At 54.2% G+C, this 13,858-nt stretch overlaps 1 protein-coding gene across 1 annotated transcript in view; it reads left to right on the top strand.

Annotated features, from left to right (window-relative positions):
• The first annotated feature begins 1,731 nt into the window (after nt 1-1,731).
• Nucleotides 1,732-13,858, top strand: part of RNF213 (ring finger protein 213) — a 47,238-nt gene continuing 35,111 nt past the window's right edge. Inside the window, exons 1-15 of the mRNA XM_027725367.2 lie at nt 1,732-1,804; nt 2,036-2,171; nt 3,926-4,239; nt 4,698-5,330; nt 5,874-6,061; nt 6,743-6,901; nt 7,168-7,358; nt 7,553-7,830; nt 8,921-9,150; nt 9,780-9,968; nt 10,934-11,132; nt 11,796-11,848; nt 12,097-12,250; nt 12,724-12,876; nt 13,491-13,589. Of these exons, the coding sequence (XP_027581168.2) occupies nt 2,063-2,171; nt 3,926-4,239; nt 4,698-5,330; nt 5,874-6,061; nt 6,743-6,901; nt 7,168-7,358; nt 7,553-7,830; nt 8,921-9,150; nt 9,780-9,968; nt 10,934-11,132; nt 11,796-11,848; nt 12,097-12,250; nt 12,724-12,876; nt 13,491-13,589 (2,949 nt within the window). The 5' untranslated portion in view covers nt 1,732-1,804; nt 2,036-2,062. The remainder of the gene's footprint in view (nt 1,805-2,035; nt 2,172-3,925; nt 4,240-4,697; nt 5,331-5,873; nt 6,062-6,742; nt 6,902-7,167; nt 7,359-7,552; nt 7,831-8,920; nt 9,151-9,779; nt 9,969-10,933; nt 11,133-11,795; nt 11,849-12,096; nt 12,251-12,723; nt 12,877-13,490; nt 13,590-13,858) is intronic.

A 13,858-nucleotide genomic window follows, 5' to 3' on the forward strand; every position in this document is an offset into this window, starting at 1 on the left:
CGGAGCAGCGCTGGGTGGTGAGTTCCCTGCTGCACTCCGGTGATGCTGGGAGCGGGAAAATAGGAGTGTGGGGGTCAAAAGGGCCGATTGTGTGGGAATAGCGTGTGTGCTCAAACCCGTGTGAACGCTAGTGGAGATCAGGTGTGCTGGGAGCCCGTCTTCAGCTTGGTCCTCGTTGTATCCGGGATGCGGCAAGAGCTGCATCCCCACTTTTTACTGTTGGATCCACTTTTGACTTTTGATTGTCGGATCCATGATCTGCTTTCCTGCAACACACTTGCCCCGATGGCCCCCAGCCCTGGTCCAGCCGCCTGCGGAGTGCAGGAGTGGGGGGTTGGTGTATCCGTACCCCATCAGCCCAAAGCAGGAAAAGTGGGGCTCCGCCGGGGATTTGGGGGCTGCGGGAAACGCAGAGAAGGGGCTGAGCTCCAGGCCCGTCCCCCCGGGGCTGCCCCGACGGCCCCGGCGAGCAGCACCCGCTCCCTCCCGCCGGCAGCAGCTCTTTGCCGGTGCTCAGGAGGTGCCGGGTGGGTTCCCGTGGGGTGCCAGTGGGTACCCGGCGGCCCCGCCACGCTCGGGCACCGCGACCCCCCAGGCCCCCGGCGGGATGGGGGGACGGGACGGGGCGGGACCCCGTCGGGAGCCGCCCGCGGGAGGTGGCCGGAGAAGGGATTGGCCGGGTCGCCCGGGGCCGGGCGGGGACCGTGACGTGCCAGAAACGAAACTTGGCGGCTCGGCGGAGAAACGAAACTTCGCCAGGCGGGAGGCGGCGGCCCGGGGCGGCCGAGCGGGCGCTGCAGGTGCCGGTGCCCGGTCCCCGGCCCCTCGGTGAGTTGCGCTGCCGGTGCCGGCGGGTGACGGGACGGGACGGGGTGGGCACCAGGCCTGGGCTTGCGGGGGGCTCCGGTGCGGGCGGCGCGGGGTCGGGGGACTTGGGGGTTCGGGATCGGGGGACTTGGGGGTCCGGGGAGGGCGGCGCTGCGGTCTCCGGGCTGCGCTGCGGTCTTCGGGCTGCGCTGCAGCCTCCCGGTGCGCCCGGAGCCCCCCTGCTGTGCCCCGATCCCCCGGTGCCCCCGGAGTCCCCCCGGTGCGCCCCGATGCCCCCGGAGTCCCCCCCGATGCGCCCCGATCCCCCGGTGCGCCCCGCCGTCCCCGGACACTCCCGTCCTGCTCTCTGGGCCCCGTTCCCCGGGACGCCCCCTCCCCTCCCCGCCCTGCCCCCCCCCGTACCACCGGCCCCGCCCCCGCCGGTGCCTCCGGGAGCGAGGGCGGCCCCGCCTCCCGCGGTACATAACGGACCTCATTTGCATACCGCGGGGCGCCTCGCCGCGCCATTGGCCCATCCGCGGGCTCATTTGCATATAACCCGGGAGGAGGCGGGAGAGCCGCCTATCCGCGGGCTGCGTGCGCGCCTCGTTTGCATACGGGCCCCGCCCAGGAGGCAGCTCCGCCCTGGGCGGGGCCGGGGGGAGCTCGGGCTGGGACCGCGACCGGGACCCCCGACCCTGCCCAGCCTGGAACCTCCGACCGGGACCCCCGACCCTGCCCACCCCGGGGGACACGGCTCCGGCTGCCCGACCCTGCCCGGAGGGACCCGGCTCCCGACGCTGCCCGCGGGGACCCGACCGAGCCCAGCCCAGGGGGAGACGGTTCCTGCTGCCCGACCCCCGACCCTGCCCAGGGGAACCGGACCGAGCCCAGCCCGGCGGGAGCACCCTGCCCAGGGGAACCGGACCGAGCCCAGCCCGGCGGGAGCAGCCCCGCGCAGGGCTCCGGGCAGGGCAGGGAGCGCGGTGTGACCCAGGTCCGTTCGTTGCACGAGGCCTCAGCGCAGGGGGAGCTGCTGTTTGTACTTAATTATTTTTAATGCGTCTGTGGTTCCCACCCCCCCCCACGCTCTCCGGTGTCACAGGTTGTTTCCAGATGATAAAACGGAGCCAGGCTGAGGGTGATGTGACAAAGTTCCATTATCACACTTTAATGTCGGTATCTCTCTCTCTGCCCTGTCCCCTTCTCTCCCCTCGTGGCTCCCAAGGTCCCCGCAGGGCCTGCGACCAGGAACATGCAGTGCCAAGTGTGTCACTTCGCTTCTGGGGATGGTCCGCCCGGTTCTTGCAGCAAGTGTGGGGCCAGGCTGGCTCCCGGCGCCGTCCCTGGGGACCAGGACCCAGGTAGGAGGTGTGGGGTGAGCTGGGGCTGCACAGTGACCAGAGGCTGACGGTGTCCCGGTGCTTTTCATCCCTGCTGCCTGTGTGGCTCCGGGCTCTGCTCTGCCCAGGGCATTACACAGCTCTCATCCCAAACTCTCATCCCGAACTCCCCTTGCATTCCTGACCAGAGACAGTTTTTCTCACTTTGCAGTGACTGATAGGGGACGGAGAAGTGAGTCAGCTGCTGACATATCCTGCACACAGCCTCCACACACAGGTCTCCAATGTTGAACTAATTTCTGTTTTGCCAGTGACTGGGACTGGTTTTTGTGTTACAAAGACTGGTTGAGTCCCTCCTGAACCAGAGTATCCTACTTTCATCTTGTTATTATGTTTAGAACACACTAATTCTGCCTTTCTGAACAGTGACAGAATTAAGTACACAGCACTGTTATGGTGGGGAAAATATTTCCTAATCCTTTATTTGTTTAAGGCAGAATGTCCTGGACCACCAGAATGGCTTTTGGTTTGTTGATAGGAAGAACTGGCATCTTAAGAGTGCAGTGCTGATAGGACAGTTCTTGGCAAACCCCTCTGCAGTCCAGCGTGGCAGGGTGACAAACCTGGGGTCTCCAGCTCTGAAATGCTGTAGGAAGGACATCAAAAGCAGCTGAGATTCAAAGCTTTTGCACTCAGAACTGGGGTAGAGGCTGTGCAGAGGAGCCTGTGGAACCCCTGCAGAAGGCAGAGATCTGCTCTGCTGCCTGACTTGACCCTGAGCTGCATTTTCACAGGTTTTTTAAGGACTAGATAAAATTATGAAGATAAAAAGGGAGTTTCCCCTGCCTTCCTGGAAAGGACTCAGCTGTGTGGGAGTGGTCACACAGCCAGCCCAGAAGGCTGTGACAGCTGAGAGGAGCCAGTGTCCTGTCACTGCTCGTCCTGGGGGTCTGTGAGTGCTGGACAGGCAGCGTGTCCAGAGGAGGGGCAGGGTTGGAGCAGGACCTCAGTGCTGTGGTTCCCTAATTATTCTGCTGCTGGCAGGGCCTTGGGGTGGGGGCAGGAGGCAGTGCAGGGGGAGTGGTGGCACTGCTGGTGGGAGCTGTGGAACAGGGAGCAACAAAACAGCTCCTCTGTGTTCCTGTCCTGACTTTGGCTGGGACAGAGTTAGTTTTCTTCCAAGGAGCTGCTACAGAGTCGTGTTTGGGTTCAGGATGAGAATCCTGCTGATAACAGCCTGCTGGCTCTGCTGCTGCTGAGTGGTGCTTACACTAAGCCAAGGACTTCTCAGCCTCTCACACCGCCTGGCCAGCAAGGGGCTGGGGGGCTCGAGAAGCTGGGAGGGGGCACAGCCAGGACAGGCGACCCCAATGCCCAAAGGGATGTTCCAGACCACAGGACATGGTGCTGAAGAAAAAACTGGGGGGATTTGGCTGGGGGGGTGAGAGCCACTGCTCAGGGACTGTCTGGGCATCAGTCAGTGGGTGGTGAGCAACCACCCTGTGCATCACTTGCTATATTCTCTAGTTATTATTATAGTTTTCCTTTCCTTTTCTGTCCTATTAAACTGTCTGTCTAAACTGAACCCATGAGTGTTACTTTTTTTTTATTTTCTCCCCCATCCATGGGCTTGGAGTAACTTGGTCTAGTGGAAGGTGTCCCTGCCCATGGCAGGGGGTAGAACAAGATGAGCTTTAAGGTCCCTTCCAACCCATTCTGTGACCCCACTGGGGGGTGAGTCTCTAGTTTAACAATGAACTTTGCCTCCACTGCAGAGAGAAAAGAGGTGCAGCTCTCTCCAGTCCCTGATGCAGGATCAGAGGTGAAGGGAGAAGGTGCTGCCAGGCCTTCTTCCACCACTGAAAAAAATGAGGCAGAGGGAGAATTGCTGATGGATAATGCAAGGGCTCTGATCAACCCCTCAGACACCACACCTGAATGCTCTGCAGGTGGGGCTCCTCCCCCTGCTGAAACACAGGAGGGGGAAGAGGGATCCTCGCTGCTGGAGGATGTGACAGCTCCAAGTGACAGCTCACAGCCCACGGCTCAGTGTGGGGCTGGTGACTCTGCTGGGACATCACAGAGGAAGGTGAGGCTCTTGGTCGGTGCTGAGGAGCAGCTGTGACTTGTTGCTCTCCTCTCTGGGGCTGGGCTGCATCCTGCAGATCCCTGTGGCCACGCCGGGGAGCTGCTGCCTGGGTTCCTCCAGGGAGCTGTGCTGTGTTTGCTGACGTTGCTGTGCTGGGCCTGCAGCTCCCCCAGCACTGCCTGTGCTGCTGGGGAAACAGCACACAGTTCACTGCAGCACTGCCCTGTGCTCCTGCTGAGCAAGGCTTGAATATTAAAACTGCAGAATTCCCGAGAGTTATTAGCATTTCACAAGCTGGTCTTGTCCCTCCTCTTCCTGGTCACTCTCTGTTTACCCAGCGTTGCAGGAAGATGTCGGCACTTGCTGCAGTGGAGGAAGGGACAAAGAATCTCTCTTTGACAATGAATAAACAGACATTGTGGTGTTTGTTTCTGTTTTTTTTTTTTTTTTTTTAATAGAAAAAGAAGAGGAATAAAGTAAAGAAATGTCCTTCTAGCTCTGGGAAACAGGACTCTCTGCCACCTCTAAGCACAGCCCCAGCTCAAACCACAGAATTGCCTGATACATGTGTTTTTCCACAAGAAGTCCAACCCCCCGGCAGTGAGGCAGCAAAACCCGGTGCTGATGTACTTGCTGATGCCAGTGGAAGCACAGCTGAAGGCGATGGGGCGTTGGCTCACCCGGGGAAGGAACCTGCCAGCCTGGAAGCAGATGTGCTGACCCCACCAAAGCAGAGCAGCACTGCCAGCGAGGCTGCCCCAGCTCCCAGCTCTGCAGCCCCAAGGGACAGTCTGGGGGATGGAAGAACCACAGAGCACGGAGAAACCGTCAGGGCTAACGTGGAACAGGGCAGTCGTGCCCCTGGCCAGCTTCCAGAAACCAGAGCAGGTTCCCAGTCCCAGGGCAGCAGTAAGAACGTGGCCTCAGCAGGGCAGGGAGCAAGTGCTGCCCCTGGGCTGCCTCCTGCCCAGGAGCCCAAGAGGAAACCAGACACAAAGACCTCTCCTGTGGCCCAGAGCCCACAGGCTGGGAAGAACAAACAGGACCCCAGGCAGAAAGGGAACACTGGCAAGGTGGGAGAGAACTCTCCGGTGAGTATTCCATGGACTTGGGCCAAGCTTCCCTTTCCAGCTGGGACTCGTCTGTGCTGTCAGTGGAGCTGAGGAGCACGAGCCCAGGGACATGGGGAGCACTCTGGGGGGGTTCTCGTTGCAGCCCTGCTCTCCTGGGTGTTAATGCCAGCCCTGCTCTCACTGAGGGGTCGCTCAGTTGCCCCTGGGAGCTGGGAGGTGTCTCCTCTCCAGGGAGCTCTTGGATCTCCTCAGGAAAGGGGATCCTTGTCCTTTGTGGGTGTCTGTGCTCTGCTCACACACAGGCTCACATCACTTTCTTTGTGCCCCACCCTCTGGCACCTGGGGCTCACTGGCCTGACTGCTTGGCAGTGTGTTGGGGTTGGATTCCTCTTCCACTGTGCACTGTTTTCCTTAACCAGCAGTTTCCTTCAGTGAGGGGTCAGTGTTTCCAAGAGGATGAAGCTGGTGGTGTGCTGAGTGCTGGGTATCCCCACCTGGCAGAGCAGGTGTTGCACTTCCAGGGTCTCCTGTTTCACTGGGCATTGTCTGTCTCTGCTGCAGAATGAAAACACAAAGCAGAAAAATAAGAGCACAAGTAAGGAGATACCTCAAGTGAGTGAGAAGAGCAGTCCCACCAAGGGAGCTGAGGCTGCCAGAAAGGATGGTGCTGGTGCTGCAGCTGCAGCAGACACTTGCAAGAACAAAAAGGAGCAAAGCAACCAGAAACGTGTGGAAAAGATTAAGGAAAGGTGAGAACAGCCCCGCTGCTCCCCAGCATTCTTCAGTGACAGGAGTTGCTGTGAGGAGGACTGGAGGACTCCAGACTGAGGTGGGGGACTGAGGTACTGGGGTTAGGTGTACCTTGGATATGTGGAGATAGAATTGCCTTAAAACTGAGGTGAAGTGCTCGTGCACAAGAGAGCCAGTGTTCAGTGGGTGATGTGGCACAGGTGGGTGATGTGGCACAGGTGGGTGATGTGGCACAGGTGGGTGATGTGGCACAGGTGGGTAATGTGGCACAGGTGGTCCTTGAACCTGCTCGAGCATCTGATGAATAAAAACAAGATCACCCTCTTCTTTCTTGCTCTTATGAGCCACATGTGCTTCACACACATTACTCTTTAGATTAATGGTGTGAAGAGGGTTTTTAATGTGTGTGAGCTGGAAGAGGGAGAAAGCTCAGCCATTCCAGGTGGCTCTGCTGGGCCAGAGCCTTTCCTGCTGCCTTTAGGAGCCCGTGTTTCCTTTCTGCACTGGGCTTTGCACTAGGCCTGCTCTAACACCAATCTGAGCGACCTGCTGCCAGAAATTATGAGTCTTGCAGCCAGTCAGCTGGTGGCTCAGATCTGATTTGTGGTTTATAATGATTTGTGCAATTAAAAGAAAAAAAAGAGAATTCTTTCTTTTTCCCTTCTGATCCTTTCTTGCAGCCTCGTGAGCCGTGAGAGGGGTGTTACAGTGTATTTCCATGCAATATTATCCAAAAACTTTGGACTGAACCCTGAGGCCCATAAAGTGTTCATCAGAGCTGAGGGTGTTTCTCCCTATGCAAACTGGAAGGACAACATCTGTGAGATGACCTGCACCAAGTGAGTACCTCGAGGCACACAGGCACAGGAGAGCTTTGGAGAACAGGATCAGTGTGGTGCCTCAAGGCTGGGGCTTTGTGTCCGTGGGTGGGTGTTGCTACAGAGGGTTTCACAGTGTAAACTGTTATAAAAAAACTGTTATAAAACTGTTCTCGTGAAGGAATAATCACCATTGTGATTAAAAATGGAGTGGTGCATGGAAAAGGAAGTCTGTAGATCAGCTGACATGTCCTATGCTTGCCTTTGCTGTGTTTTTTGTTTCCTAGGAATCTTGGAGAGCATGGATACCTCATTGAAGGCACTGTAACCCTCACGAAAGAGATCCTGGATAAATGCATTCCTTACAAGTACTGGGTGACCTGTGACAATGGGCAGTACGAGTTCATTTACAAGCCTCCAGTAGATAAATATGTGAATCGCTGCTTATTGATAAAAAGCATCTGGCTCAACAATGGAGGTGAGCCTGGACCTGCACACTGGGTGATCCATGGTCTGATTTGGGATGATTTGTGATGTCACATGGACCAGCATTCCTGTTAGATGGCACTGCCTGCAGCTGGAAGCTTAATGGGCCAGTGGGGGGACTTCTGTGGGCAACTGGAAGAGTGATGTGATTTCAATGACTGTTTTCCTGTTGTGTTGCTGTTCTAGAGTGGCACCAGTATGATGACATCGTGTGTGCAAGGCCTTCTAGGTTTAAAAAAATTTGGGATGCATTTTTTGATAAAAACAAAGAAGTGGTGGAAGGGAAGAAAATAGCTGCCAATGTTATGTTAGAAAATATCTTCAGCATTCTTGAAACCTGGAGTCCTGAAAACGTGAGGAACTTCCTCTTCCAGCTGAGACAGTTTTATGAAGTTACAGTGGCCCAGCTGGTGCACGATGGCTGGGCAATGCGATGGGAAGCACTAAACTTTGGCATGGAGCAGGTAATCCCTTCTCTTCCACAGGGGCTGGAAACCAGACATCAGTTACTAAACCCAAACTTTAATTTTGTTATTGGCCTTGGTGGGTTAATTTTGCTTTTCCAGTCAAAGTTCAGGTACAGAACCAGCAGGGATCCTGCTGGGGTGACTGGCACCATCTGCCTTGGGGACTTCAGTGACACCTGTGCAGTTCCAGGTGTGGTTCTGACATCCCACGTGGGTCAGTGCAGAGCTGGGACGTGGTGACTTCCTACTTGAGTGGGTTTTGTGTTTGGGTATTAATTTCCTAAGTCTGGCCTGTTAGTTTTGCTGCCAGTCACTCTGTCACCAACTTCTCTGCACTTGTCTCTGATTCCAAACCTGCCTGGTCTTTGGGAGAAGCTCCCCCCGATCCTGTTCTAAGCAGTGATGCCAACAGGGCTTCTGGAGTGCAAAATGTCTTACTTGACATAATTGGGAAATATGGCAGAAATGCCACATTGTCTTCTTTGGAGCTTCAGAGCAGTGTCAGGGCTGCTCCTTTTTAACTCTGCAGGCTCCCTGCTCCTGGTGACAAGGGAGAGGCCACGAGCTGGCACAGCTGCCCAGCTCAGCAGAGTGGGTGTTTTGTGTCGCTGCTGGTTCTCAGAAGGGTGATTTTGGTGTCACCAGACACCATGGCACTGTGGACCCCTGGAATGTGGTTCCAGAGTAGCTTTTGGAGTCTGTGGGTGAGGACAGAAGCCTCTCTCCCTTTGCTGACTCCCAACAAAGTCTGAGTCCATCTGGAGGCTGCTCGTGGGATGTGATGGTGACTGAAGGCAGTGTTGGGTGTAAAACTGCTCAGCTCATGGTTCCCTTCCCCTGCCCTGGTCCCTTGGCACTCCCCAGCTTGCTGGCTGTGGAAAAGGGAACCAGTAGCTGAGTGGTGGGAGCAGTGGGGCACCAAACTGTCACAGATACTGGGGGGCCACACCTGGTGCTCTGGGGGTGGTCAGGGCCCCCCTGGGCTGTCCAGGGCTGTCCCGTGGCCTCACTGTAACAGGCAGAGGAAAAGGGCTTCAGAAGAAGACTAATGCTGTGGTTGGTTTGTTTCTTCCCTTCTTTATCCCAGGTGAATGATTTGCTGATAAATTATATGAAGAAAGAAGCATTGCAGGGGGTCATCAAGAGCAAACTGGCTCTGGGACTCACCATCCTCGTGGTAGTTGAGGATTTTTTACTCCCAGCATCTAAAGATGACCTGGCTAGCCTGTGTAGCCTCTTGTGCTTGGATAAGGTGTCACAACAAGCTGTACAGGATGAGATTGATCACATCAAAAAGGCTTTTGAAGGAGTTGTCTGGTAAGTGCTCCACGTACCCAGTACCTGACTGGGCTGGTTTTGCTGCCAGCATGGCACCCTTTGATAGAACAGTCAGGAATCCAGCCCTGTCCTACCAGAGAATCAGGAAAAAAAGTTACATTTGAGGTATCTTTGGAGGTCTCAGTTCTAGCCTCCTGCTTGAAGCAGGGCTAACATCCAGGCAGTGGGGTTCTGAAAAACTCCAGGGGTAAAGGCTACCCAACCTCTCGGGGGCCCTCTCACAGTCACATACCTCTCTTGTTATTTTTCCTTTTGTAGTATTTCAGCCCAGCCAAGAAGGCCAAGAATGGTTCCCAGAGTGCCTGACTCTGTGTGGGTGTCACAGGGCTGGGTGGGGTCATGGGGAAACTGTAGATAAAGAGCTGGGATTTCTCAGGGCTCAGGTAGTGGGGTCTGTGCAGAGAGATTCGGGAACGTTACAGCTCTTAAACCTTTAGTGTGCACTCCCCAGTGAAGACAAGGTGGAGCTACAATAACCATCAGAGGTTGATTGAGGGTGCACAGGGAGATTGAGATGCAGCCCCCAACCCCATAGGTGTTCTCCTGGCCTGGATAAAGCTGTTCTTTCGCTCACTGTGTTTGTTTGGGTATTTTTTTTTGTTTTTTAGCTTGAAGGTTTTCCTGGCAAGTTTCTGCCACAGATGCATTGAAGGTGGAGTAGACCAGTGGGTGTGGATCCTTCCCCTTCTGCATTCCTTTGCTGCTCCTGTGCAGCAGGAGCACTTTCCAGTGGAGGAAGATGTCTGGGCAGGGCTGGAAGGGCTTTCATTTGCTGAAACAAGGAAGAAGCGAGATCCGTGAGTTTTCCAGAATTCCTGGTTGTACCCAGTGTTATACCCAGTGCCTTGGTGCTGTACTTGGTGGTGATCACCTTACTCTAAGTATTTTTTTTTTCTCCTGGTTTTTAAGAGGTACAAACCATAGCTTGGTGGTGGGTGTTTGGGGGATGTAGGGGGTGGTGGTGGGTGTTTGGGGGATGTAGGGGGTGGTGGTGGGTGTTTGGGGGATGTAGGGGGAGGTGGTGGGTGTTTGGGGGATGTAGGGGGTGGTGGTGGGTGTTTGGGGGATGTAGGGGGTGGTGGTGGGTGTTTGGGGGATGTAGGGGGTGGTGGTGGGTGTTTGGGGGATGTAGGGGGTGGTGGTGGGTGTTTGGGGGATGTAGGGGGTGGTGGTGGGTGTTTGGGGTATGTAGGGGGTGGTGGGGGGTGTGTAGGGGGTGGGGTATGTAGGGGGGGTGGTGGGTGTTTGGGGGATGTAGGGGGTGGTGGTGGGTGTTTGGGGGATGTAGGGGGTGGTGGTGGGTGTTTGGGGGATGTAGGGGGTGGTGGTGGGTGTTTGGGGGATGTAGGGGGTGGTGGTGGGTGTTTGGGGGATGTAGGGGGTGGTGGTGGGTGTTTGGGGTATTGGGGCACAGCTGTCGTGGGTGCTCAGAGATCTCAGGGTGTGGCCCAGCTGGGCAGGAGGTGACCTCTCAGACACAAACCCCCTGAGTTCTCCCAGCTTTGCAGCAGGTGAGAGTTAAAGCAGCTTGTGATGGGTGTTGTGCAGAGTCTGAGCAAGACCTGGAGTTTATTTTCCTTGAGTGCTTCTGCCCAGTGGTTTGGCTCTGCCTCTGCCATTGCTGGGCCTCAGGGACTTCCACTGATGCTCAGCTGCAGTGAAAAGAGCACAGGAGTGAGAGTGAGACTCCTCTGTGGGCTGAACGAGCTCTTGGCCTTTTGTACCCTGGGCACTTGAAGATTTTGTTTTGTCTTTTCTCCAGAGCGACTCTGCTGCAACTAATGGAGGAAAAGAAATACCTGCTGGACTTTGATCCCACGCTGGTGAGGTCCTGGCTCTGTGTGCTGCCCCTGAGGAGCCTGGCTGAGTTCATAAGAGATTTCCCCAGGGATTTGTTGGTTACTCTGCAAGGTGTTTTCTACAGATTAGAGGACGTTGACCTTTCGTGGAGTAACACTGAGGTTTGTCTTCTGGCAGCTTTACCCAGCTCTGGGATAAAGACTCAGACTGGGCTCTTGGGTGACTTGTAGCAGAACTGGCCATCACTGGGGGGTTGGTAGCAGGTCACAGCACAAAGAGCTTCAAATTTAGCTAAAAGCAAAAGTAATTGCTCTGAAGTCAGAGACTCCTAAGAGGAGACTTAAGGGTGTATCTGCAGCAAAGAGTGTTGTTGGCCTGGATGAGAGAAGGGTGTGCTTGGCTGGATTTGTTTTTTGTCAGTGAGGGCAAATATTTTAGTCCTGAGCTCCTCAGACATGTACCTGAAACTGGTTTTTTGCAGAAGGGAGGTTGGGCAAAGGGACTGCTGGTTTTGGGAGATTTTCCTGCTGTTGTGAAGACACTTGTGTTTGTGTGAGGACAGCAGGAATAGAATGTTGCAACTAATAATAAGTTTTAAACCCCTAGATTGTAAGAAGTGCAGGTTTGGTTTGTACAAATAAAAGCCACCTGTGTGTTGGCTCCGACATCCAGTAAATAAATTTTGCAATGTTATGGTAAAAAATTAAAGCATTAGAGAAGACATGGAAGAACAGGGAATTCCCTCTCTCACAGCATCCTCTCAGCTAATGAGAAACCAGTCTGTAAGATTTCTTTCACAGTTTAATATTTCTGTCTTTCCATAGTTAGAGAATCTTCTAAAGACAGTGCTGTGTGCCTTGGATGAGCCAGCAGCCAGGTAACTGCACCTTTGTGAGAGCCTTGTCCTTCATCTGCTCGAGGGTTGGGGCCATGCTGTAGCTTGAATGTGTGCCTTGAAATCTGTGTGAATAAAAGAATCCTGGATTTCTATCCCACTTCTTAAATCCATCTGAGGGAGGGATGGTTAGCTGCCACTGTTGAATTTGGTGGAGTTTTTCTTTTTTTTTTTTTTATTTTTTTCTCTGAGCAGAAAATTGAATTGTTCCTCTCTATTCCTGCCCTCAGAGCTCTGGAAGGTCGCTCTTGGCAGTCCTGCCTGACCTGCTGCATCAAGCTGCACACGAGGCTCTGCAAGTCCACGAGGGATGGGAGGTGGTTCTCGATTCCTGCCACTGCTGCCATGCTGATTGCCAAGGTGGCCAAACTTCAGCCCACAGCAGTGAGTACCAAGGAACCTCTCTTGGCTTGATGGGAGCAAGATATCCAGGAATATCACAAATATGGTACAACAGATTGGGTTTAGATCAGATCCATTCTCAGTTTGGAGAACTTGCCGCTCTAACCAAGATTGTGATACTTTCAGAAAGCTGTGAAATCACCTCATGATTTTTGTTATTATTGAAAAATCAGGTCAAATGCTCAGGTTGGATGTCATAAGCTTTATGTCTGGTTTTTGTAAACATATGTTGTCTTTATTTCCTGGAACAAGCATTCTTAGGCCCAAGCTCTCTGTAAGCATTTCATTTTCCCAGCCTCCCTCTGTTCTTTATTCAAGCAGTGGGGGGTCTGTTGCTGGGCACTTCTGTGCTTTGGATACCTTTAGGCCTTCTTTTTAGAAGTATTGATTTAAATCATGTGTTGCTCTCTTGCTTAACTGTTCTGGTTTGTTGTCTCCTCCTGTGTGTGTGGCAGGTTCCAAGAGAGGCTGTGCAGGAAAGTCCAGTGGGAGAAATGTTCCGAGGAGCTCTGAGAGACACTCGAACCTGGTTCAGAAACACTCTGAGAGAGAGGCTACTGAAAGAGTCCCTGGAGCATGTGATGTTCTCTGTCCATTGGGAACTTCGGGTTTGTCATCTTCTGACAATGTTTTACTGCAGCTTAACCATAAAGTCCTGAGTCTGATGGCTCCTTGCTGGGAACTGCAGCTGCTGTGGCTGGATGAGGAGTGAGATGGGGATGGGCAGTGTTGGAAACACTGCTGGGCTGAGAAGCAAAGGGCTGGAATTGGTGCTGCTCAGCTCACCTTGGTTCTCCTTTTTCTCAGCTGTTTCCAGAGGTGTTTCTGGGGTGAGGAGCTGCCCCTGGTTGGTGTTGTCCTGCTCCCTGTGTGTCCCACTGGTTGTCCTTCAGGCCTCCCAGCAGGCAGAGCTCAGAGCAGCCCCTGGCAGTCTGACCTGCTGCTCCCAGCCCTCCCTGGGACAATTTCCAGCAGCAAGGTGGAAGTGGTTCCTCCAAATGTCTCCTTTAGTAACTGAGACATTTACACACTCTTTGGGCTTAAAAGCTGCCTTTTGCAGCTCTGGGAGTGCCCCTTTGCTTCTGAATACAAAAATCTGGAGGGACTACAGACTGTCTGAGGAGTGTGGGGCCTCTCTTCCCCATTGTTCTTTTAATTTCTTTCTCTGACTGTTAAATCTCAGCATTCAGTGGTTTGGGGGTTGTTTGTTTCTCCCCTGCAGGCCTGGAATGGGTTTATGAAGATCAGCTTTCCAGATGAGGAGTTCACCAAGACATGGAAGAACACTTTACTTGAAGATCTGAGGAAAAGAATCCAGGAGGTAGGGGAGGCTCCAGGCAGTCACAGCTGGTGGTTCAGAGGGAATGGACCATCTTCTGCCGTGCTTGGAGAAGGAACACGTGGAAACAGGCTGGCTTGGATTGTAAAAATTGCCATTACTGTTATAAACTGTGTTCTGGAGGCTCAAAAATGGGCCATGACAATGTACCACTCTGTGACCTTGGTGTCAGGGTTTCTGCCTGGCTGCAGGGCTGGAATGATGTCCTGGTGCTTCAAAGGAAATGGCACATTTTGAGCAATTACCATCTC

The sequence above is a fragment of the Pipra filicauda genome, unplaced genomic scaffold (genome assembly GCF_003945595.2).
Source record: "Pipra filicauda isolate LSUMZ 115617 unplaced genomic scaffold, ASM394559v2 scaffold80_size11013439_pilon, whole genome shotgun sequence".
NCBI lineage: Eukaryota > Metazoa > Chordata > Aves > Passeriformes > Pipridae > Pipra > Pipra filicauda.